Genomic DNA, 25072 nt, shown 5'->3' on the forward strand with positions numbered 1-25072 from the left:
CTCTCAATGTGAATGGCCTAAATGCGCCCATAAAATGACACAGGGTTACAGATTGGATAAAACGACAGGACCCATCCAATGTTGTCTACAAGAGACCCATTTTGAACTTAAAGATACACCCAGACTGAAAGTGAAGGGATGGAGAAGCATCTTTCATGCCAATGGGCCTCAAAAGAAGGCTGGGGTAGCGATTCTCATATCAGATAAATTAGATTTTAAACTAAAGACTGTAGTCAGAGATATAGAAGGACAACACATCATTCTTAAAGGGACTATCCACCAAGATGATCTAACAATTGTAAATATCTATGCCCCCAATATGGGAGCAGCCAATTACATAAGAAAACTGTTAATCAAGATAAAGAGTCATATTGATAGGAATACATTAGTAGTAGGAGATCTTAACATGCCTCTCTCAGAAATAGACAGTCATTGAAGCAGAAAATCAATAAAGAAACAAGAGCATTGAATGACACATTGGACCAGATGGACCTCATAGATATATACAGAACATTCCACCCCAAAACAACAGAATACACATTCTTCTCAAGTGCACATGGACCCTTCTCAAGAATAGACCACATACTGGGTCACAAATCAGGACTCAACCAATACCAAAAGACTAAGATGATTCCCTGCATATTCTCAGATCACAATGCTTTCAAACTGGACCTCAATCACAAGGAAAAGTTCTGAAGGAACTCAAACACCTGGAAGCTAAAGCCCACCTTGCTTAAGAATGCTTGGATCAACCAGGAGATCAAAGAAGAACTGAAACAATTCATGGAAACCAATGAGAATGAAGACACTTTGGTCCAAAACCTATGGGATACAGTAAAGGCGGTCCTAAGGAGGAAATACATAGCCATCCAAGCCTCCCTCAAAAAAAAAAAATTGAAAAATCCAGAACACACCAGCTATCTCTACACCTTAAAGAACTGGAGAATCAACAACAAATCAAACCAACTCCACACATAAGAAGGGAAATCATCAAGATTAGAGCAGAGATCAATGAGGTAGAAACCAGAGATACAGTAGAACGTATCAATGAAACTAGCAGCTGGTTTTTTGAAAGAATCAATAAGATCAATAAACCATTGGCCACACTAATCCAAAAGAAAAGACAAAAGCCCAAATTCATAAAATTATGAATGAAAAGGGAGAGATCACAACTAACACCAAGGAAGTAGAAACAATCATCAGAAGTTATTATCAACATTTATATGCCAATAAGCTAAGCAACCTAGATGAAATGGATGCATTCCTGGAAAACTATAAGCTCCCAAAGTTGAACCAGGAAGAAATCGACAACCTAAATAGACCAATATCTAGTAACAAGATTGAAGCAGTGATCAAAAACCTCCCAAAAAACAAGAGCCCAGGACCTGACAGATTCCCTGGGGAATTCTACCAAACTTTCAAAGAAGAAATAACACCTATTCTCCTGAAGCCATTTCAAACAATTGAAGCAGAAGGAAAACTTCCAGACTCTTTCTATGAAGTCAGCATTACCCTGATCCCCAAACCAGGCAAAGACCCTACCAGAAAGGAGAATTTCAGACCAATATCACTGATGAATATGGATGCTAAGATTCTCAACAAGATCCTAGCAAATAGGATCCAACAGCACATTCAAAAGATTATCCACCATGACCAGGTTGGATTCATTCCTGGGCTACAAGGATGGTTCAACATTCGCAAATCAATCAATGTGATAGAACAAATTAATAAGAAAAGAGAGAAGAACCACATGGTCCTCTTAGTTGATGCAGAAAAAGCATTTGACAAAATCCAGCAACTGTTCCTGATTAAAATGCTTCAAAGTATAGTGATAGAGGGAACATTCCTGAACTTCAAAAAATCTACCTATGAAAGACCCACAGTACATATCATTCTCAATGGGAAAAAACTTGCAGCCTCCCGTTGAGATCAGGAACACGACAAGGATGCCCACTCTCACCACTCTTGTTCAACATAGTATTAGAAGTCCTAGCAACAGCAATCAGACAACAAAGAGAAATAAAATGTATCCAAATTGGCAATGAAGAAGTCAAACCCTCTCTCTTTGCAGATGACATGATTCTTTATATGGAAAACCCAAAAGACTCCACCCCCAAACTACTAGAACTCCTACAGCAATTCAGTAATGTGGCAGGATACAAAGTCAATGTACAGAAAACAGTGGCTTTCTTATACACAACAATGAAAATACAGAAAGGAAATTAGAGAATCGATTCCATTTACTATAGCACCAAGAACCATAAGATACCTGGGAATAAACCTAACCAAAGGGGTAAAGGATCTGTATTCGAGGAACTACAGAACACTCATGAAAGAAGTTGAAGAAGACACAAAGAGATGGAAGTCCATTCCATGTTCATGGATCGGAAGAATAAACATTGTTAAAATGTCTATACTGTCTAGAGCAATCTATACTTTTAATGCCATTCCAGTAAAAATTCCACCGGTATTCTTCAAAGAGCTGGAGCAAATAATCCAAAAATTTGTATGGAACCAGTAGAGACCCCGAATCGCTAAGGAAATGTTGAAAAACAAAAATAAAACTGGGGGCATCACGTTACCTGATTTCAAGCTTTACTACAAAGCTGTGATCACCAAGACAGCATGGCACTGGCACAAAAACAGACACATAGACCAGTGGAACAGAGTAGAGAGCCCAGATATGGACCTTCAACTCTACGGTCAGTTAATCATCGACAAAACAGGAAAAAATATACAGTGGATAAAAGACAGTCTCTTCAATAAATGGTGTTGGGAAAACTGGGCAGCTATATGTACAAGAATGAAACGACCATTCTCTTACACCGTACACAAAGATAAACACAAAATTGATAAAAGACCTCAACATGAGACAGGAATCCATCAGAATCCTAAAGGAGAGCATAGGCAGTAATCTCTTTGATATCAGCCACAGCAACTTCTTTCAAGGTATGTCTCCAAAAGCAAAGGTAACAAAAGCCAAAATAAACTTTTGGGACTTCATCAAAATCAAAAGCTTCTGCACAGCAAAGGAAACAGTCAGGAAAACAAAGAGGCAACCCACGGAATGGGGGAAGATATTTGCAAATGATAGTACAGACAAAAAATTGATATCCAGGATCTATAAGGAACACCTGAAACTCAACACACACAAAACAGACAATCATATCAAAAAGTAGGCAGAAGATATGAACAGACACTTCTCCAATGAAGACATACAAATGGCTATCAGACACATGAAAAAATGTTCATCGTCACTAGCCATTCAGGGAGATTCAAATTAAAACCACCTTGAGATACCACCTTACACCAGTGAGAATGGCCAAAATTAGCAAGATAGGAAACAACATGTGTTGGAGGGATGTGGAGAAAGTGGAACCCTCTTACACTGTTGGTGGGAATGCAAGTTGGTCAGCCTCTTTGGAGAACAGTGTGGAGATTCCTCAAGAAATTAAAAGTAGAACTTCCCTATGACCCTGCCATTGCACTACTGGGTATTTACCCCAAAGATACAGATGGAGTGAAAAGAAGGGCCATCTGTACCCCAATGTTTATAGCAGCAATGGCCACGGTTGCCAAACTGTGGAAAGAACCAAGATGCCCTTCAACCGTCGAATGGATAAGGAAGATGTGGTCCATATACACTATGGAGTATTATGCCTCCATCAGAAAGGATGAATCCCCAACTTTTGTATCAACATGAACAGGACTGGAAGAGATTCTGCTGAGTGAAATAAGTCAAGCAGAGAGAGTCAATTATCATATGGTTTCACTTATTTGTGGAGCATCACAAATAGCATGGAGGACATGGGGAGTTAGGAGAAGGGAGTTGGGGGAAATTGGAAGGGGAGGTGAACAATGAGAGACTATGGACTCTGAAAAACAATCTGAAGGGTTTGAAGAGTTGGGGGGGTGGGAGATTGGGGGAACCAGGTGATGGGTAGTAGAAAGGGCATGGACTGCATGGTGCCCTGGGTGTGGTACAAAAACAATGAATACTGTTATGCTGCAAATAAATAAAAAATGATAAAAAAACTAATTTCAGAGAGATATTATGACTTATAAACAATGGTGTGTTCATATTTTTTAGTTCCCTACAAAAATCTTCAATGGGCAGCTGTATGTAATATGCATTTTTCACATATGGGCACTCATATGCACACACACAGACCCATTATTGGTGATCTTTTTTGTCACAGGTAAACTTTAGAGAAATTGGGAGAGGATAAGAATGAAAATAATGAATATTTAGATTAGTGTGAAAGTTAAAGTATTTAAAAAATTTGACACAAAGATTTAAGAGAGAACAAATCACCTTAAGGATTCACTTTTTGTATGTTAATAGCTGCAAGTCAGCATGGCTCATGGCATGGGAAATTTTCTGTACCAGCTGCTGGGGTTGAACAACTGGAAAGTGACCTCAGATTCCTTTTTCTACTCGAAGTAGGACATCAACACGGTATATCCTTATCCAAGAGAATTGAATAAATAAAACCAAAGCTGAATTATTTCCCTTGAACAAAGTGTTATTGGATTAATGTCTGGATTAGATTGTTGTATGATTGTAACAAATGACCATGCTGCTGATTGAAAACAAATCTGTTTATTTTCTGATAGTTCTGGAAGTCACAAGTCTGAAATAGGTCTCCCTGGGCTAAAATCACTCTCTGTAGAGAAGAGTTCATTCTGGAGGTCTGGGGAGAAGAGGTTTTCTCACCTATTCCGGCTGTAGAGCCACCTTTAAACCCTGACTCATGCGCCCTCCCTTTATCTTCAAAGTCAGCAACATAACATCTTAAAATCTCTATGTGACTCCAAATCTTCTACCTTCCTCTTCCACAGTTGGAGGACCCTTTTGATCTATCAGGACCACCTGGATAATCAGAATAACTTTATGCTAGGGTCAGCTGACTAGTAATGTTAATACCATTTACAACCTCAATTCTCCCTTGCCATGACCCAAGACATATCCACAGATTCTGTAGATTAAGAGGTGGAAATATTTGGTGATTTTATTCTGCCTACTAATTGTCCTTTTCAGAGGTATTTTTGATGTAAACTCAGGGGACCACACTTTGGAGAATCAAACACAAAATTTGTTTTAGTCTCTAGGGTGAGTACTTAGACTTTTCTCTCCAAACCACACATGAAAAGGGTCACATCGCTCATTTATTAACACCCCAAAGCTATAAAAGGTAAAACAAACCTTCAACTAAATAAATTCAATATCATCTCAAAGTTAAGGGAAAGTGCCAGGAGGTTAGAACTCTGGAAGGCAGGTAAGATCATGAGAAAGAGGAATACAGAACTGGATTCACCTGACTTCTAATCTGGTCTCCCAGGAGCAGAATCAGTTCTCTCCACAGCAGTGCTACAGGGGAACAGAGTGCTCTGAGGTGGGAGTCCCAATGGAAACAGTGCCTAATGAGCAGACATAGGGAGCTCCAAGTATCTTGTCTGCTGCAGAACATCAGCAAGTGAAGCCTTGGACTGGACAGGACATGGTTTTTGCTTTTGTGTTCCTAAGTCTGGCTGGGGGACCCATACTTCACTGCTTCCTGCCATTCTGTCTGGGAACAGAGCTTTGGTCTCCATAATCAACCATCCAGGGAAGAATTGGGACCTCCACACAGAGACTTTCATTTCATAGATCCCACCCAGGTGAGTCTCAGAGATCAGCAATTATTTAGGAGAGGACCAGAGAGAATGAAACTGGAGAACATTTCCTGAGGTCTCCTGAGACTTGGTAGATTCATTTATAATTAATTTATATAGTGTGCTCAAAAGAGAAGTGTCCATTGGACCCAGCACACAGGCATCATTGTTGACAATATGTGGTGGGAATGGAAGACTCATTGGATGAGACAGGGGAAGGAACTGGGGGCCCTAATGTGGTTCCACTGAAATTAGAACATATCAAAGGAGTTTTCAGCAGAGGGGAGCAGGAAAACAGAGTGTTAAGATCTGAGGCATATGCACTGAATGTTTTAAGACGTGGTGTTTTTTAGCATGTTCTGCATTTATAGAAAGCCCCAGACTCATGCAGGTAACTATTCCCTTGCAACAGCATTTCCTGAGACACGAATTTCTCAGCATCTTCTATCAAGGTGAGTATTCACATAAAAACTTTGTGTTTCGTATGCAAAAAGGGGTATGCTCACTAGCTTTACTTTGTAATGCTTCATTATCAAGAGGTGTGTAAATAATGGTGACATTTATGAAAATAAGAGAAAACTCAGCCAAATCTGTTCATTGGTGAAAATAACTCATTTACTCACAGGGAGGAACTGTACTGTAAGCTTCTTGCATGTAGTGACTAATGCTGTCTGCCACCCTAGACAGCAGGGTGGATGGATACTGCTATCCCCACTATTTGAGTGAGGACATTCACATTTGGAATGGATTGGTTGTCTCTCCCAAGTTCAAACATCTTATATGTGGTAGAACTGATGTTCAAAACCTGGTTTTCTGATTCCAAACCTTTTGCACTTAAAATCATTAGGAAGTCTTTTATTATTTCATCTTTAAAAATCCCCTGCTATTGTCCTACATTGTGTGCTACACTATGTATTTTCTGTTGTAAATTGCAGGTTTATTCCCTTTGCCTGTTTTTCTAGAGGGATAGTCAATCAGTAAAATGTCTTGACATCATAAAAATACCACTCTTTTCTTGTTTAGATATACTGCTATCTTCCTGCTTTGTTAATTATTCTGGGCATCAGGGCATGTGGACTGGGGCTGAAATGCTGCCAGGACCAGGGATGCTTTCTGCTCATCACAGTCTCTCAGGGACCCCCTGAGCTTATTAGGTCTCTTTTGACCCTTGTGTCTATTTCTTTCCTGTGTTTTTGAACCTTTCTTTTTCTTTTTTTTTAAATTTCTTTCAGTGTAACAGTATTCATTGTTTTTGCACCACACCCAGTGCTCCATGCAATCCGTACCCTCTCTAATACCCACCACCTGGTTCCCCCAACCTCCCACCCCCTGCCCCTTCAAAACCCTGACATTGTTTTTCAGAGTCCATAGTCTCTCATGGTTCACCTCCCCCTCCAATTTCCCTCAACTCCCTTCTCCTCTCCATCTCCCCTTGTACTCCATGCCATTTGTTATGCTCCACAAATAAGTGAAACCATATGATAATTGACTCTCTCTGCTTGACTTATTTCACTCAGCATAATCTCTTTTTTATGTTTATTTAAATACAGGACACAGTGTGATCATATCAAAATGGAACCACGTGTTTCCTTGTCTTGGGGAGGCTTACTAACTAGAATTTAAGTACCATTTACACATTCTTCAGGATGAAGATAATTTGATCTTGACTGCTTTCCTTATACCATTCCTTTCACCATTATTGTGGCTGGGGGTGAGAAAGGCATGATAGTAACACAGTGTCAGGAGGCCAGAAGGCACCGTGTGTGTGTGTGTGTGTGTGTGTGTGTGTGTGTGTGTGTGTGTGTGTGTGAATGATTGTTGTGGGGCATGAGCAGTCCTCAGGACAATGGTACCTGAGTTCATATACTCCAACATGTGACCTTTAAATGCCAGAATGTTAACCAACAGATGGAAATAATGAAGGGATCTATGTCTATTCAAAGAATACTATGGAACAAAATTAATAAAATGCAAAGAACACCACTGAAGTAAGGACTCCCTGTGTCTTGAAGTCCCATCAATGGCAGGAAGGCCACTTCCTTCCTCAACATTCTCTGCCACCACCTCTCATCTGTCTCCCTCTTGCTCATTCCCTCACCACACTGACTACATTTTGAGATTTGCATAGCTGAAGTAAGTGCCTTCTTCAGGGTCTTTGCTCTGTTATTCCTGCTGGTCACCCACCTCCCCCAGATATCCTGCTGCCTCCTGCTTAGTCTTTCTGGAAGTTTCTGTTAAAATGTCACTATCTTGGTATGTTTTCCTGAATTTCTATTAAAACATAGCATTCTCCCCACCCACTCTGTTTTGTACTTACCTGTTTTTTCCTTCACAGAACCTGTCACTGTCTGACATTACATATTATTTTTTATTTTATTATGTATATTCTTTCTCCATTATTGGACTGTAAGGACTTTTTTCCCTCCATGTTTTTATTTAAATTCCAATTAGCTAACATACAGTGCAATAGTAGTTTTAGGTGTAGAATTTAGTGATTTAACCCCACCATAAACACTGAGTGCTCATTACCACAAATGCCTTCCTTAATACCCATCATCTATTTCACTCATCCCCCATCCACCTCCCTCCAAAACCCCTCAGTTTGTTCTGTATATATAAGAATGTTTCCTATTTTACCACAGTTTTTTTTTCCTCCCACTCTGTTAGTTTGTCAAGTTTCTTATATTCCACACATGAGTGAAATCATATGGTGATTGTCTTTCTCTGGCTGAGCAATATTCCACTATATATGTGTGTGTGTGTGTATATATATATATATATATATATATATATATATATATATATACCAACTCTTTTTTATCCATTCATCAGTTGGTGGATATTTGGGCTCTCTCCATAGTTAGGCTATTGTTGATAATGTTGCTATAAACATTAGGATGCACGTACCCCTTCAAATAAGTATTTTTCTATCCTTTGGATAAATATCCAGTAGTGCAATCTATAGTATTGGAGAAGATACTTGCAAGTGACATATCTCATAAAGAATTAGTAGCCAAAATCTATTAAGAACTTATTAAGCTCAACACCCCCTCAAAAATAAACAAGTTAAGAAATGTGCAAAGACAGGAAAAGACATTTTTCCCATGACAACATAACAGATGACTAACAGATACATGAAAATATACTCAACATCACTCATCATCAGGGGAATATACATCAAAACTATAATAAGATATAACTTCACACCAGTCAGAATAGCTAAAATTAAAACACGGGAAAAACAGGTATTTTAAAGGTGAGGAGAAAGGGGAACCCTCTTGCATTTTTGGTGGGAATGTAAACTGGTCCAGACATTCTGGAAAACATTATGGAAGTTCCTTAAAATGTTAAAAATAGAGCTACCCTACAACCTGGCAAGTGAACTACTATATATTTGCACAAAGGATGTATGGACTTTTGTATCATAGAACACTATGGTCTTTGTCTAGAGGTTAGTACTCAACATATATTCCCCAAATGCAGGAAAGCATTTCTCATTAAAACTGTGACACCTTTAATCCAATCTAGTTTATCTTCTTGTACAGTGTAAGAAAATGGTCAAGTTTCATTCTTCTACATATAGCTGTCCAATTTTCCCAGCACCATTTATTGAAGAGACTCTTTTTTCCACTGTATATTCTTTCCTGCTTTGTCAAAGATTATTTGACCATAGAGTTGAGGGTCCCTATCTGGGCTCTCTACTCTGTTCCGCTGATCTATGTGTCTGTTTTTATGCCAGTACCATGCTGTCTTGGTGATCACAGCTTTGTAGTAAAGCTTGAAACAGGCAACGTGATGCCGCCAGTTTTATTTTTGTTTTTCAACATTTCCTTAGTGATTCGGGGTCTCTTCTGATTCCATACAAATTTTTGGATTATTTGCTCCAGCTCTTTGAAAAATACCGGTGGAATGTTGATCAGAATGGCATTAAAAGTATAGATTGCTCTAGGCAGTATAGACATTTTAACAATGTTTATTCTTCTGATCCACGAGCATGGAATGGTCTTCCATCTTTTTGTGTCTTCTTCAACTTCTTTCATGAGTGTTCTGTAGTTCCTCGAGTACAGATCCTTTACCCCTTTGGTTAGGTTTATTCCCAGGTATCTAATGGTTCTTGGTGCTATAGTAAATGGAATTGATTCTGTAATGTCCCTTTCTGTATTTTCACTGTTAGTGTATAAAAAATCTACTGATTTCTGTACATTGACTTTGTATCCTGCACATTACTGAATTGTTGTATGAGTTCTAGTAGTTTGGGGGTGGAGACTTTTGGGTTTTCCATATAAAGAATCATGTCATCTGCGAAGAGAGAGAGTTTGACTTCTTCCTTGCCAATTTGGATACATTTTATTTCTCTTTGTTGTCTGATTGCTGTTTCTAGGACTTCTAATACTATGTTGAACAAGAGTGGTGAGAGTGGGCATCCTTGTCGTGTTGCTGATCTCAACGGGAAGGCTGCAAGCTTTTTCCCATTGAGGAGGATATTTGCTGTGGGTCTTTCATAGATAGATTTTATGAAGTTCAGGAATGCTCCCTCTATCCCTATACTTTGAAGCATTTTAATCAGGAACGGATGCTGGATTTTGTCAAATGCTTTTTCTGTATCAATTGAGAGGACCATGTGGTTCTTCTCTATTCTCTTATTGATTTGTTCTATCACATTAATTGATTTGTGAATGTTGAACCATCCTTGTAACCCAGGGATGAATCCCACCTGGTCATGGTGGATAATCTTTTTAATGTGCTGTTGGATCCTGTTTGAAAGACCTCAACATGAGACAGGAATCCATCAGAATCCTAGAGGAAAACAGGCAGTAAACTCTTCAATATCAGCCACAGCAACTTCTTTCAAGATATGTCTCCAAAGGCAAAGGAAACAAAAGTGAAAATGAACTTTTGGGACTTCATCAAGATCAAAAGCTTCTGCACAGCAAAGGAAACAGTCAGGAAAACAAAGAGGCAACCCACGGAATGGGGGAAGATATTTGCAAATGACAGTACAGACAAAAGGTTGATATCCAGGATCTATAAAGAACTCTCAAACTCAACACACACAAAACAGATAATCATATCAAAAACTGGGCAGAAGATATGAACAGACACTTCTCCAATGAAGACATACAAATGGCTATCAGACACATGAAAAAATGTTCATCGTCACTAGCCATCAGAGAGATTCAAATTAAAACCACATAGAGATACCACCTTACAACAGTTAGAATGGCCAAAATTAGCAAGACAGGAAACAACATGTGTTGGAGGTGATGTGGAGAAAGGGGAACCCTCTTACACTGTTGGTGGGAATGTAAGTTGGTCCAGCTACTTTGGAGAACAGTGTGGAGATTCCTCAAGAAATTAAAAATAGAGCTACCCTATGACCCTGCCATTGCACTACTGGGTATTTACCCCAAAGATACAGATGGAGTGAAAAGAAGGGCCATCTGTACCCCAATGTTTATACCAGCAATGGCCACGGTCGCCAAACTATGGAAAGAATCAAGATGCCCTTCAACGGATGAATGGATAAGGAAGATGTGGTCTATATACACTATGGAGTATTATGCCTCCATCAGAAAGGATGAATACCCAACTTTTGTATCAACATGGACAGGACTGGAAGAGATTATGCTGAGTGAAATAAGTCAAGCAGAGAGAGTCAATTATCATACGGTTTCACTTATTTGTGGAGCATAACAAATAGCATGGAGGACATGGGGAGATGGAGAGGAGTAGGGAGTTGAGGGAAATCGGAGGGCGAGGTGAACCATGAGAGACTATGGGCTCTGAAAAACTTGAGGGTTTTGAAAGGGCAGGGTGTGAGAGGTTGGGAGAGTCAGGTGTTGGGTATTATGGAGGGCACGCATTGCATCGAGCACAGGGTGTGGTGCAAAAACAATAAATTCTGTTACACTGAAAAGAAAACAAACAAACAAACAAAAAACTGTGAGACCTGTCTTCTTAGAGATAGGACTGAATGGACAGGAATTCCTAATCAGAGATGTCAGGCATCTTCTCTTAAATGGGATCAGATCTGTACAAAAAATATATATCTATTTCTTGTTGGCAAAATATAAAGTGTAGCTATCATTCTGTTAATAATGCTCATTTGTCCCTAATTAAAAGTATAATGCAGTGTTACCTCACACCTGTCAAAATGGTTAAAATCAACAACACAGGAAACAGCAGTTGTTGGTGATGATGTTTAGGAACACTCTTGCCCTATTGGGATTGCAAATTTGTGCACCAATCTGGAAAACAGTATCTAGTTTCCTCAAAATGTAAACAAACAAACAAACAAACAAAACCAAAAAATACCCCAAACTCTATCATCCAACAATTGCACTGCTGGGGTATTTATGCAAAGAACACAAAAATACTATTTCAAAGGGATACATGCACTGAGATGATTTTAGCAGCATTATCTAATCTACAATAGCCAAACTATGAAAATAGCCCAGTTGTTAGTCAACAGATGAATGAAGAAGATGTGGTGTGTGTGTGTGTGTGTGTGTGTGTGTGTGTGTGTGTGTGCACATTTGCAATGACATGGATGGAACTAGAGAGTATTATGCTAAGCGAAAGAAGTCAGTCAGAGAAAGACAAGGGTCATATGATTTCAGTCATATGTGGAACGGTTGCCAAACTGTGGAAAAAACCAAGATGCCCTTCAATGGACGAATGGATAAGGAAGATGTGGTCCATATACACTATGGAGTATTATGCCTCCATCAGAAAGGATGAATCCCCAACTTTTGTAGCAACATGGACGGGACTGGAAGAGATTATGCTGAGTGAAATAAGTCAAGCAGAGAGAGTCAATTATCATATGGTTTCACTTATTTGTGGAACATAACAAATAGCATGGAGGACATGGGGAGTTAGGAGAAGGGAGTTGAGGGAAATTGGAAGGGGAGGTGAACAATGAGAGACTATGGACTCTGAAAAACAATCTGAAGGGTCTGAGGAGGTCGGGGGGTGGGAGGTTGGGGGAACCAGGTGGGTGGGTATTAGAGAGGGCACGGATTGCATGGAGCACTGGGTGTGGTACAAAAACAATGAATACTGTTATGTTGGAAATAAATGAAAGAAATGATTAAAAAAAAGAAAAGAAATAAGCATTGGGGATAAAAGAGAGAAAGAGGCAAATCAAGAAACAAACAGAGTCTTAACTACAGAGAACACACTGATGTTTTCCAGACAGGAGATGGTGTGGTTGGGTGGGTGAAATAGATGATGGGGATTAAGGAAGGCACTCGTGATGAGAATTAGATGATGCATGGAAGTGTTGAGACACTCTATTGGCACTTGAAACAAAATTTACACTGTAGGTTAACTAATTGGCATTTAAAGTTAAAAAAGAAGAATAAATAAATAAATGAAGCTCATTTATGTGAACAATTTTATGTTCTCTTGTTTTCTTTCCTTGTAGTCACCTCCACCACATGGAAGCAGGCAATGATACAGGAATTTCAGAGTTTCTTCTCCTGGGATTTTCAGAGAACCCAGAACTGCAGCCCCTCATATTTGGGGTTTTCCTCTCTATGTACCTGATCACTGTGGTTGGAAACCTGCTCATCATCCTGGCCATCAGCTCTGATTCCCACCTCCACACTCCCATGTACTACTTCCTGACCAACCTATCCTTTGCAGACATCTGTTTCACCTCCACCACCATCCCCAAGATGCTGGTGAATATACAAACAGAGAGAAAAGTCATAACCTTTGCAGGCTGCATCACACAGATGTACTTTTTCCTACTCTTTGCAGGCTGGGATGACTTTCTCCTGACTGTGATGGCCTATGACCGCTTCATGGCCATCTGTCACCCCTTGCACTACACGGTCATCATGAACCCTCAGCTTTGTGGACTGCTGGTTCTGGTGTCATGGGTCATCAGTGTTCTGAATTCCTCACTACAGAGCTTAATGTTGTTGCAGCTGTCCTTTTGTACAGAGATGGAAATCCCCCAATTTTTCTGTGAACTCAACCAGGTAGTTGGGCATGCCTGTTCTGATACCTTTCTTAATGACATGGTGATGAATTTTGCAACTGTAGTGCTCGGTGGTGGTCCCCTTGCTGGGATCCTTTATTCGTACTCTAAGATCATTTCCTCTATACATAGACTATCATCAGCTCAGGGCAAGTATAAAGCATTTTCCACCTGTACATCTCACCTATCCGTTGTCTCCTTATTTTATTGTACAAGCCTAGGAGTGTACCTTAGCTCTGCAGCTACCCAGAGTTCCCACGCAAGTGCTGTGGCCTCAGTGATGTACACGGTGGTCACGCCCATGCTGAACCCCTTCATCTACAGCCTGAGGAACAGAGACATAAAGAAGTCTCTGAAAAGAATGACTGGGGTTCCAGTGAGGTAAAGGCTAATGGTTCTTGGGTTGAAGAAGTGCCCATGATTGCAGGACTGACAGTCTCAGAGCTGGAACTGCCATTTTTTGATCAGTCTGTAGAAGTAGAACCTGTTCCTTCTACTTACTTCCTGGAATTTCCATTTGCTTGAATAATTCAACTTCTCCATACATTTAAGTAACTGACTTTATTAAGCTTCTGCTCTGTCTGATATATAGACAGGTTTGTCTATTTTCATATAATCCTAATATTTTCCCCAATCTTGGTCACAAATGCTTAGAAATTTCTGTATCTTACATGGGGCAAGTTGGAAATCTTTAAAATAATTTAATTCTAATGACTTATACTATGCCAATTAAATTTTCCCTGGACTTCCCAAAAGAATAGTCATGAGTTATGTTCTTCATTTGGAAGTAACTACATTTGGCCACAAAGCTCTTCACATAACTTTGTTGTAGAAAATACAAAACCCCAGTTTTCACCTTGAGTCTGTCAGGCTTTTTACATCAGTACCCTCATTCCTCCTCCTGATAATGTGCACTGTACTTTGTTCTGTTTAAGTCTCCTGCTGCTGATAGGAATGCTCAGGATACGAAAGCCCAGGCACTCCCCCACACCCTTGTGCTAGTGGACATTCCCACAGATGCTCCCCTGACCAGAGCTTCTGCTCTGGCTGAATCAGCCCTTAGATTCTTACTGTGATTGCAAGACACACCTCAGCAACACCCATCAAAGAACTCTAACAAAACCAGGCATATTTTCCACAGATCCTGGAGGGCACAGAGTGTGCCCAAAGGCCATTCATGGAGGTCTCAGTGGTGGAGAGATGTATTGAGAGGGAGACACAGAGCCTCTGTAAGGGATCAACATTTATTAGGGTCCATGACCAGAGTGGGGTTAGTGGGTTTACACTTTATTGGAGATTTTTATATGATTAGAATTTGGGTGCTGAAGTAGAAAAGCAGGGTCAACCATGTGTCAATATTGAAGTTTACCAAGGGCTTTTTTGAAGAGGTACTTTATTGGGGCTGGGAAAGCAACCTGGTTCCTTATAGGGTAATTGTTACACACACCTGACAATGAGTTTATTCAACTTGGCTGCCTTTGAAATGTATGCCTCAGAAATCAAAAACTTAATATCAGGCATTTATTCTACAAACATGCTTTTGTGTTTCTGAAATGGTCTCCTGCTTTTATTCTGTGAGTCAGCTCCCTGTCCAGAAAGCCTACGAGAGCCACGGCAAACACTGATGAGCAAGTATGTATCTTCCAGTGGAGTCTACACGGAAAGACAAATTTGAATAGATTGACCAGGTATATTCTTAGTGTCAGGATAACCATAAATATGATGATGCAAAATTTCAAAAACTTTATTTTATTACTACAGAAAATATTTCTTTTTTTCCCTACTTTCCTTTATTTATTTATTTTTTTTATATATCACAGTTCATGCTGTACACGTATTTATTGAAGCATGGAAGTTTGGTGTCCACAACTGAGGGCAGTTATTCATTGAGCTGAAGGGTTGCTTAGTATCTTGTATATTTTATCACCAAATTATCTTCCTGTTTCTATTTGAAATCCCCCAATGCTACCTGCTAACATGACTCTCTCTATTGTTATACAAAATTTCTTTTTATTTTTTTTCAGCATAAGAGTATTCATTGTTTTTGTACCACACCCAGTGCTCCATGCAATCCATGCCCTTTCTAATACCCACCACCTGGTTCCCCCAACATCCCACCCCCACACCTCTTCTTTGTCTCCTAATATTTGTCACAAATTCTAGGAGATGGTGAATGAACAGTATCAACATCATCCATTTCATACCTTCTTCCTGCTCAGAAATGTTTTCCCTCTGCATTGTCAGAGGATGCTTCCCAGGAGAGCTGGATGTCCTGCCAGTCATGTGGTTTAGGGTCACTAGTTCTTCTGCACAAACATGCTTGTCCTTCAAACTCTCCTAGTGACCTAGAAGGAATCCCACAGGGGTGTCTGGGTGGCTCAGTGGGTTAAGCCTCTGCCTTCAGCTCAGGTCATGATCTCTGGGTCCTGGGATCGAGCCCCACGTCGGGCTCTCTGCTCAGCAGGGAGCCTGCTTCCCACTCTCTCTCTGTCTGCCCCTGTACCTCCTTGTGATCTCTGTCTGTCAAATAAATAAATAAAATCTTTTTTTAAAAAAGAAGGAATCCCACATATAGTCACTTGTTCATAAGGTCATCAGAAATAAACTTGAATGTCAGAACGATCATGACTGCTCTTCTCATTTGTCAGATCATATTCCACAAACAAAAACAGTGCATGTTCTACTTGTCTCAGATCTGTTTACTTGTATTGTTGTCCCCAGCTCTTGTTTTGTAACAGGTTGTTCTTGTCAAATGGGATATCATAATGATGCGGGCTGACTGATCACAATGGTCAAGAAGGAAGTGGGGAGGTATTTTTGGTACAAAAGGTGCTTTTATTATAGCATGGGGACAGGACCCGGGGGCTGAAAGAACTACCCTGGGATTGTGAGAAGTAACTGATTCTGTTCTTTTAAATTTATGGGGGGAGGGGGTAGAGGTAATGTAAGTTGCTAAGGAATTTCTTTATACTGAATGTGAGGTTTACAGGTTCTTGGAGGTCAGACTCTTATCAAGCTAAGATTGCTGTCAGTCTGTAATGAAACATCAACACTAAGGCAGCCATGAGTTCCTGGAGGAATGCCATCCTCTGCATGTCCCAGGGATACAACAGGGGCTGCAGGTTACAAGGAGGGTGGCTTCTAACTGCATTTCTCTTGTCTTTGCTCTCCTCATCACTAATCCCTTTATGATCAAATGAATATCCTGGGAAGCATTTCTGGTCTCTGCTGGGCTCCTCATGGGTCTGGAGTCAAGTGTGAATCTCTGCATTGTGTTTCTAAGGATCATCCATGTTATGCATATGGCTGTAGTGTTCTTCTGTCTGTCTTATTACTATATTTCTATAGGTGAAATATTATTCCATTCAGAAATTAAATGAATTTATGTGAATTATTTTAATTTCATCCCACTTTTCCTACATCCATAATTAGCACTTGTTTTCCTTCACTGGTAGAAGAGCTCTCTCCCAAACCTTCAATGAAGAGTCAGCTATCAGTGCTTTAGATCCTACTCTTGGCCTTACATCATAAACATTTTCCCACTTAATTCAATTACCAAGGTATAATGACACATAATAATCTCCATATTTAAAGTATACGTTTTGTTGAATTAGAAGAGCATCATGAAAATGAAGAGCACATAGTGCAAGTTTCCATTTGTGTATAATTTAAGAATGTTACGTAAACTGTGATTGCTATGTTAGCTAATATTAACATTTTTAAGATCCCTGAGTCTTTTTCCTTATTTCTGAAAGCAGGGTGGAATACAGAACATAATTTCTTATGAATGCTGTAAGAAAAGAATGAAATACATGGAAATTAATCTTATACTCCAAAGAAAATATTCTAGTGTAGTGGTTGTATCTAGTGTGTGTTTATACACATTTTTCTTTCAAATAAGCACATTCCCCACATGTGTACACACACAGATGATCCCTGATTTCATCTTTTATGCAGAAAAGAAACATAAGGGAGATTTGAAGAGGATAGCCCTGGAAAGAATAAATGTTTGAATCAGCATTAAATAAAAGGATGCAGAAATGTAGACACAAAATTGTAAATTACAATGGATCACCTTAATTTTTACCATGAGTTCCTTTCCTATATCACTGCTTCAAGGCCTTGGAGTCAGACCACAGGCACATTTATGCCTTGAGGAATTCATTGAACCACCTGATGGGGGAGAATATCTCCAAATAGATTTAAATATTTTTAATTAATGTGGCTTCTTTTTAAAAAAATTTCACTTATTTATTTGAGAGAGAGTGTGTGAGCAGGAGGGAGGGGCAGAGGGACAGGGAAAAGCAGACTCTCTGGTCATCAGGTTGCCCCAGGCGGGTCTCAATTCCAGGTCACCCAGAAATCATGACCTCAGCTAAAGACAAATCCTTAAACTACTGAGCCACCAAGGCACCCCTTAATATGGGTTATTTAAATGCAAATTGCCCTTATCCAAGGGAAGCTGATGAACAAATTGGAAGGCTTAAACTCGGTTCCCTCAAATAATTTATTGACTATGTTCATATGAGATTCTGCTTGCTCCTGTAAAATATCCCCACATTAGATGCTTAAATCAAGCACATATGTCCTCCTACAGTTCTGGAGTCAGAAGCTTGAAAGGAATATCATCAGGCTAATAGCAACATTTCTGCAGGATTAATTCCTGGAGACTCAAGGGAGAATCTGTTTCCTTTCCAATTCCAGTCTTTCTTGCTGGCCACCTGTATTTCTGGGCTCCTGGCTCTTTCTCCACCTTCAGAGTCAGCAGGGTAAGTATTTTCAGTCTCTCTGACACCAACGTTTTTGTCTCCCTCAACATTGGAGGATAGCTGTTATTACATTTGTTCCACCTGGTAAATCATGGCCAATCTTTTTATTTTAATGGCAGCTGATTAACAACCCTGTTCAACCTGCCATCTTATTCCTTCTTTGCTATAGCAAATAACATGCTAAAGGTACGAGGGATTAGGATGTGACATATTTGGGAGGGCCTTATTCTGCCTTTTACACTGTCTTTTTCAGAATTGTAATATTTTGTGTTACTCATAAAAGAAATGAACGTTCAATTTACATAGCCTCATGAATGAATGAATACACCATGAGGGAAACAAAGGCAAGAGACATACAGCTTGAATTAAATCTCCTTACAGCTTCCAGTTGACTGAGAGATACCCAAAACATGAAGAGCATGATTCTCCTCAAGGACCTCATAGCTGTCTTCATGCCTAATATTTTGTTTTATTAAAGGCCAAAGTCAACTAAACAGCCACAAGCCCCTCAAGGTCCTGAAAGACTTGCTTCCAAATTCCTTCGAGACTTATGCTATCCTTAACACCCACTAACTAAAAAATTAGTCACTCCTCACAATCCCAGTGCAGCTCTCTGTCCACAGGTCCTGCCCCCAGGCAGTAATAAAATCACCTTTTTGCACTGTAGAACCTTTCAAGATTCTCTCTTGACTGTTGGGCTTGACCATCACCCATCATATACTATTCCTTCAGAATTACATGTATTTGGTGCAGAAGACTTAAAACTGAGTAAAGGTCAGGTGAGGCTAGGTATGGACAGACAGGTAGGGGGCTATGTGAGCAGTCTCACATGGAAGACTACGTGACCAGTCTCACAGAAATCCCAGATGTGGAGAAATATTGTAGATGAGATATTACTGAGAGAGAAAGGAACATAAGGAATCCATCTTGTTTGCCCTAAGTATAAATGAGATATTTACATGATAGTTACCAATTCACCTTATTTGTCCTAAATGCTATGAATGAGATATTTACCAAGTTCCCTGGCCACTTTTCTATGAAAGGCCAGCCATAAAAGCCCTTAGTGGCAACCCAGTCAGAATCCTCCTTACTCTAGAGAGCTTTTTTCCCCCTTTTCTTTTATGTTCTCTCCTTCACTTAATAAACTTTCCTTCACTTAACCCTTTTGTGTCTACAAGATTCATTATTCAACTCCATTCTTCAACCCTGCAAAGAAAAATCCTACACCTATCTCTTACACAGGAACACAGACCAGGACCTGCACAGCAGCATTCCCTGGGAGCTGGTCAGAAATGCAGAATCTATGGGCCACCCAGGACCTGTGATCAGATCCTACATTTGTACTGGGGTCTGGGTTGTTTCACAGACACATTGAAGTTGGATAGATGCTAGTTTAGAAAGATTTCAAGATACTGTGGTTGACATTTGCACCAGGATAATACTATGGGGACGCTTTCTTTTTAATTGTAGATGTTTAGCAGCATCCCTTCAGACATTGCCAAACCTTCCCCAGCAAATTCATTTCTTTCTTTTTCTTAATTTCTTTTCAGCGTAACAGTATTCATTGTTTTTGCACCACACCCAGTGCTCCATGCAATACATGCCCTCCCTAATACCCACCACCAGGTTCCGCCAACCTCCCACCCCCCACCCCTTCAAAACCCTCAGGTTGTTTTTCAGAGTCCATAGTCTCTCATGGTTCACCTCCCCTTCCAATTTCCCTCAACTCCCTTCTTCTCTCCATCTCCCCATGTCCTCCATGTTATTTGTTATGCTCCACAAATAAGTGAAACCATATGATAATTGACTCTCTCTGCTTGACTTATTTCACTCAGCAGAATCTCTTCCAGTCCCATCCATGTTGCTACAAAAGTTGGGTATTCATCCTTTCTGATGGAGGCATAATACTCCATAGTGTATATGGACCACATCTTCCTTATCCATTCGTCCATTGAAGGGCATCTTGGTTCTTTCCACAGTTTGGCGACTGTGGCCATTGCTGCTATAAACATTGGGGTACAGATGGCCCTTCTTTTCACTCCATCTGTATCTTTGGGGTAAATACCCAGTAGTGCAATTGCAATTGCACTACTGGGCAAATTTATTTCAGCTTGAGAACCACTGTCCCAGAGCTTGAAAACTAGAAGCATCCTGACAGAATGACACTCAAGGACAACAATATACTTGGATATTAAATGTGGACAGGTCACTGCGCACCACAAGGATCATTTCTGCAATGTAGAATGAAGTTCAAAAATGAACATTAGGGGGAGTCAAGATGGCGGAGAAGTAGCAGGCTGAGACTACTTCGGGTAGCGGGAGATCAGCTAAATAGCTTATCTAAAGATTGCAAACACCTACAAATCCAACGGGAGATTGAAGAGAAGAAGAACAGCAATTCTAGAAACAGAAAATCAACCACTGTCTGAAAGGTAGGACTGGCGGAGAAGTGAATCCAAAGCGACAGGAAGATAGACAGCGGGGGGAGGGGCCGGCTCCCGCGGGGGGAGGAGCAACGGAGCAAAATCAGGACTTTTAAAAGTCTGTTCCGCTGAGGGACATCGCTCCAGAGGCTTAACTGGGGTGAAGCCCAGGCGGGGTCAGCGTGGCCTCAGGTCCCGCAGGGTCGCAGAAGGATCGGGGGTGTCTGAGTGTCACAGAGCTTACAGGTATTAGAACGGGGAAGCCAGCTACAGAGACAGAGCTGAGGAGTGACTCTCAGCTCGGGGTTACCTTGAACCAGTCGCAGGCTCAGTCAGCTCAGAGCGGGGCCAGAGGCCAGGGTGACGGGAGTCATTGGGCGCTGTTCTCTGAGGGCGCACTGAGGAGTGGGGCCCCGGGCTCTTGGCTCCTCTGGGATGGAGACCGGGAGGCAGCCATCTTTATTCCCGTCCTCCAGAACTCTACGGAAAGCGCTCAGGGAACAAAAGCTCATGAAAGCAAACCCAGCAAACCCGAGCGGATTACTCAGCCCGGCCCCGGGTAAGGGCGGTGCAACTCCGCCTGGGGCAAAGACCCTTGAGAATCACTACAACAGGCCCCTCCCCCAGAGGATCAACGGGAAACCCAGCCAGGACCAAGTTCACCTACCCAGGAGTGCAGTTTCAATACCAAGGAGAGTGGCGGAATTCCAAGGAGAAGAAAGCAAAGCACGGAACTCATGGCTTTCTCCCCATGATTTTTTAGCCTTGCAGTTAATTTAATTTTTTTTTCTTATTCAATTTTTTTTTCTTTTTCTCTTCTTCTGCTAATTTTTTTAACTTTTACCGTTTTCTTTTTTAACGTTTTCTAAGTAGTTTATCTAAGATATATATATATTTTTCCTCTTTTTATATTTTTTCTTTATCGGCTTTCTTTTTTTAATAGTTTCTTTTTTTTTCTTTCTGAACCCCTTTTTATCCCCTTTCTCCCCCCTCACAATTTGGGATCTCTTCTGATTTGGCTAAAGCATATTTTCCTGGGGTTGTTGCCACCATTTAATATTTTAATTGCTCCTTCATAAACTCTTATCTAGACAAAATGACAAGGCAGAAAAATTCACAACAAAAAAAAAAGAACAAGAGGCAGTACCAAAGGCTAGGGACCTAATGAATACAGACATTGGTAATATGTCAGATATAGAGTTCAGAAAGACGATTCTCAAGGTTCTAGCCGGGCTTGAAAAAGGCATGGAAGATATTAAAACAACCCTCTCGGGAGATATAAAAGCCCTTTCTGGAGAAATAAAAGAACTAAAATCTAACCAAGTTGAAATAAAAAAAGCTATTAATGAGGTGCAATAAAAAATGGAGGCTCTCCACTGGGTGTGGTGCAAAAATAATGAATACTGTTATGCTGAAAAAAAAATGGAGGCTCTCACTGCTAGGATAAATGAGGCAAGAATTAGCGATATAGAGGACCAAATAACAGAGAATAAAGAAGCTGAGCAAAAGAGGGACAAACAGTTACTGGACCACGAGGGGAGAATTCGAGAAATAAGTGACACCATAAGACGAAACAACATTAGAATAATTGGGATTCCAGAAGAAGAGGAAAGAGAGAGGGGAGCAGAAGGTATATTGGAGAGAATTATTGGAGAGAATTTCCCCAATATGGCAAAGGGAACAAGCATCAAAATGCAGGAGGTTCAGAGAACCCCCCTCAAGATCAATAAGAATAGGTCCACACCCCGTCACCTAATAGTAAAATTGAAAAGACTTAGTGACAAAGAGAAGATCCTGAAAGCAGCCCGGGAAAAGAAGTCTGTAACGTACAATGGTAAAAATATTAGATTGGCAGCAGACTTATCCACAGAGACCTGGCAGGCCAGAAAGAGCTGGCATGATATATTCAGAGTACTAAATGAGAAAAACATGCAGCCAAGAATACTATATCCAGCTAGGCTATCATTGAAAATAGAAGGAGAGATTAAAAGCTTCCAGGACAAACAAAAACTGAAAGAATTTGCAAATACCAAACCAGCTCTACAGGAAATATTGAAAGGGGTCCTCTAAGCAAAGCAAGACCCTAAAAGTAGTAGATCAGAAAGAAACAGAGACAATATACAATAACAGTCACTTTACAGGCAATACAATGGCACTAAATTCATATCTCTCAATACTTACCCTGAATGTTAATGGGCCAAATGCCCCAATCAAAAGACACAGGGTATCAGAATGGATAAAAAAACAAAACCCATCTATATGTTGCCTACAAGAAACTCATCTTAAACCGGAAGACACCTCCAGGTTTAAAGTGAGGGGGTGGAAAAGAATTTACCATGCTAATGGACATCAGAAGAAAGCAGGAGTGGCAATCCTTATATCAGATCAATTAGATTTTAAGCCAAAGACTATAATAAGAGATGAGGAAGGACACTATATCATACTCAAAGTATCTGTCCAACAAGAAGATCTAACAATTTTAAATATCTATGCCCCTAACGTGGGAGCAGCCAACTATATAAACCAATTAATAACAAAATCAAAGAAACACATCGACAAGAATACAATAATAGTAGGGGATTTTAACACTCCCCTCACTGAAATGGACAGATCATCCAAGCAAAAGATCAACAAGGAAATCAAGGCCTTAAATGACACACTGGACCAGATGGACATCACAGATATATTCAGAACATTTCATCCCAAAGCAACAGAATACACATTCTTCTCTAGTGCACATGGAATATTCTCCAGAATAGATCACATTCTTGGTCCTAAATCAAGTCTCAACCGGTATCAAAAGATTGGGAACATTCCCTGCATATTTCCAGACCACAATGCTCTGAAGCTAGAACTCAATCACAAGAGGAAATTTGGAAAGAACCCAAATACATGGAGACTAAACAGCATCCTTCTAAAGAATGAATGGGTCAACCAGGAAATTAAAGAAGAATTGAAAAAATTCATGGAAACAAATGATAATGAAAACACAACGGTTCAGAATCTTGGGACACAACAAAGGCAGTCCTGAGAGGAAAATATATAGCGGTACAAGCCTTTCTCAAGAAACAAGAAAGGTCTCAGGTACACAACCTAACCCTACACCTAAAGGAGCTGGAGAAAGAACAAGAAAGAAACCCTAAACCCAGCAGGAGAAGAGAAATCATAAAGATTAGAGCAGAAATCAATGAAATAGAAACCAAAAAAACAATAGAACAAATCAACGAAACTAGGAGCTGGTTCTTTGAAAGAATTAATAAGATTGATAAACCCCTGGCCAGACTTATCAAAAAGAAAAGAGACAGGACCCAAATAAATAAAATCATGAATGAAAGAGGAGAGATCACAACGAACACCAAAGAAATACAGACAATTACAAGAACATACTATGAGCAACTCTACGCCAACAAATTTGACAATCTGGAAGAAATGGATGCATTCCTAGAGACATATAAACTACCACAACTGAACCAGGAAGAAATAGAAAGCCTGAACAGACCCATAACCAGTAGTGAGATTGAAACAGTCATCAAAAATCTCCAAACGAACAAAAGCCCAGGGCCAGTCGGCTTCCCGGGGGAATTCTACCAAACATTTAAAGAAGAACTAATTCCTATTCTCCTGAAACTGTTCCAAAAAATAGAAATGGAAGGAAAACTTCCAAACTCATTTTATGAGGCCAGCATCACCTTGATCCCAAAACCAGACAAGGATCCCAACAAAAAAGAGAACTATAGACCAATATCCTTGATGAACACAGATGCAAAAATTCTCACCAAAATACTAGCCAATAGGATTCAACAGTACATTAAAAGGATTGTTCACCACGACCAAGTGGGATTTATTCCAGGGCTGCAAGTTTGGTTCAACATCCGCAAATCAATCAATGTGATACAACACTTTAATAAAAGAAAGAACAAGAACCATATGATACTCTCCATAGATGCTGAAAAAGCATTTGATAAAGTACAGCATCCCTTCCTGATCAAAACTCTTCAAAGTGTAGGGATAGAGGGCACATACCTCAATATTATCAAAGCCATCTATGAAAAACCCACCGCAAATATCATTCTCAATGGAGAAAAACTGAAAGCTTTTCCACTAAGGTCAGGAACACGACAGGGATGTCCGTTATCACCACTGCTATTCAACATAGTACTAGAAGTCCTAGTCTCAGCAATCAGACAACAAAAGGAAATTAAAGGCATCCAAATAGGCAAAGAAGAAGTCAAACT

The 25072-nt window shown here is 40.1% G+C and overlaps 1 protein-coding gene across 1 annotated transcript; it reads left to right on the top strand.

Annotated features, from left to right (window-relative positions):
- The first annotated feature begins 13097 nt into the window (after positions 1-13097).
- On the top strand, positions 13098-14579 carry LOC125083350 (olfactory receptor 7A10-like). Its single transcript, XM_047699735.1, has 2 exons — positions 13098-14002; positions 14558-14579. Exons 1-2 carry the CDS (start codon positions 13098-13100, stop codon positions 14577-14579), a joined length of 927 nt encoding a protein of 308 aa, XP_047555691.1.
- The last annotated feature ends 10493 nt before the right edge of the window (positions 14580-25072 follow it).

This window comes from Lutra lutra, chromosome 1 (genome assembly GCF_902655055.1).
Source record: "Lutra lutra chromosome 1, mLutLut1.2, whole genome shotgun sequence".
In the NCBI taxonomy this organism is placed as follows: domain Eukaryota; kingdom Metazoa; phylum Chordata; class Mammalia; order Carnivora; family Mustelidae; genus Lutra; species Lutra lutra.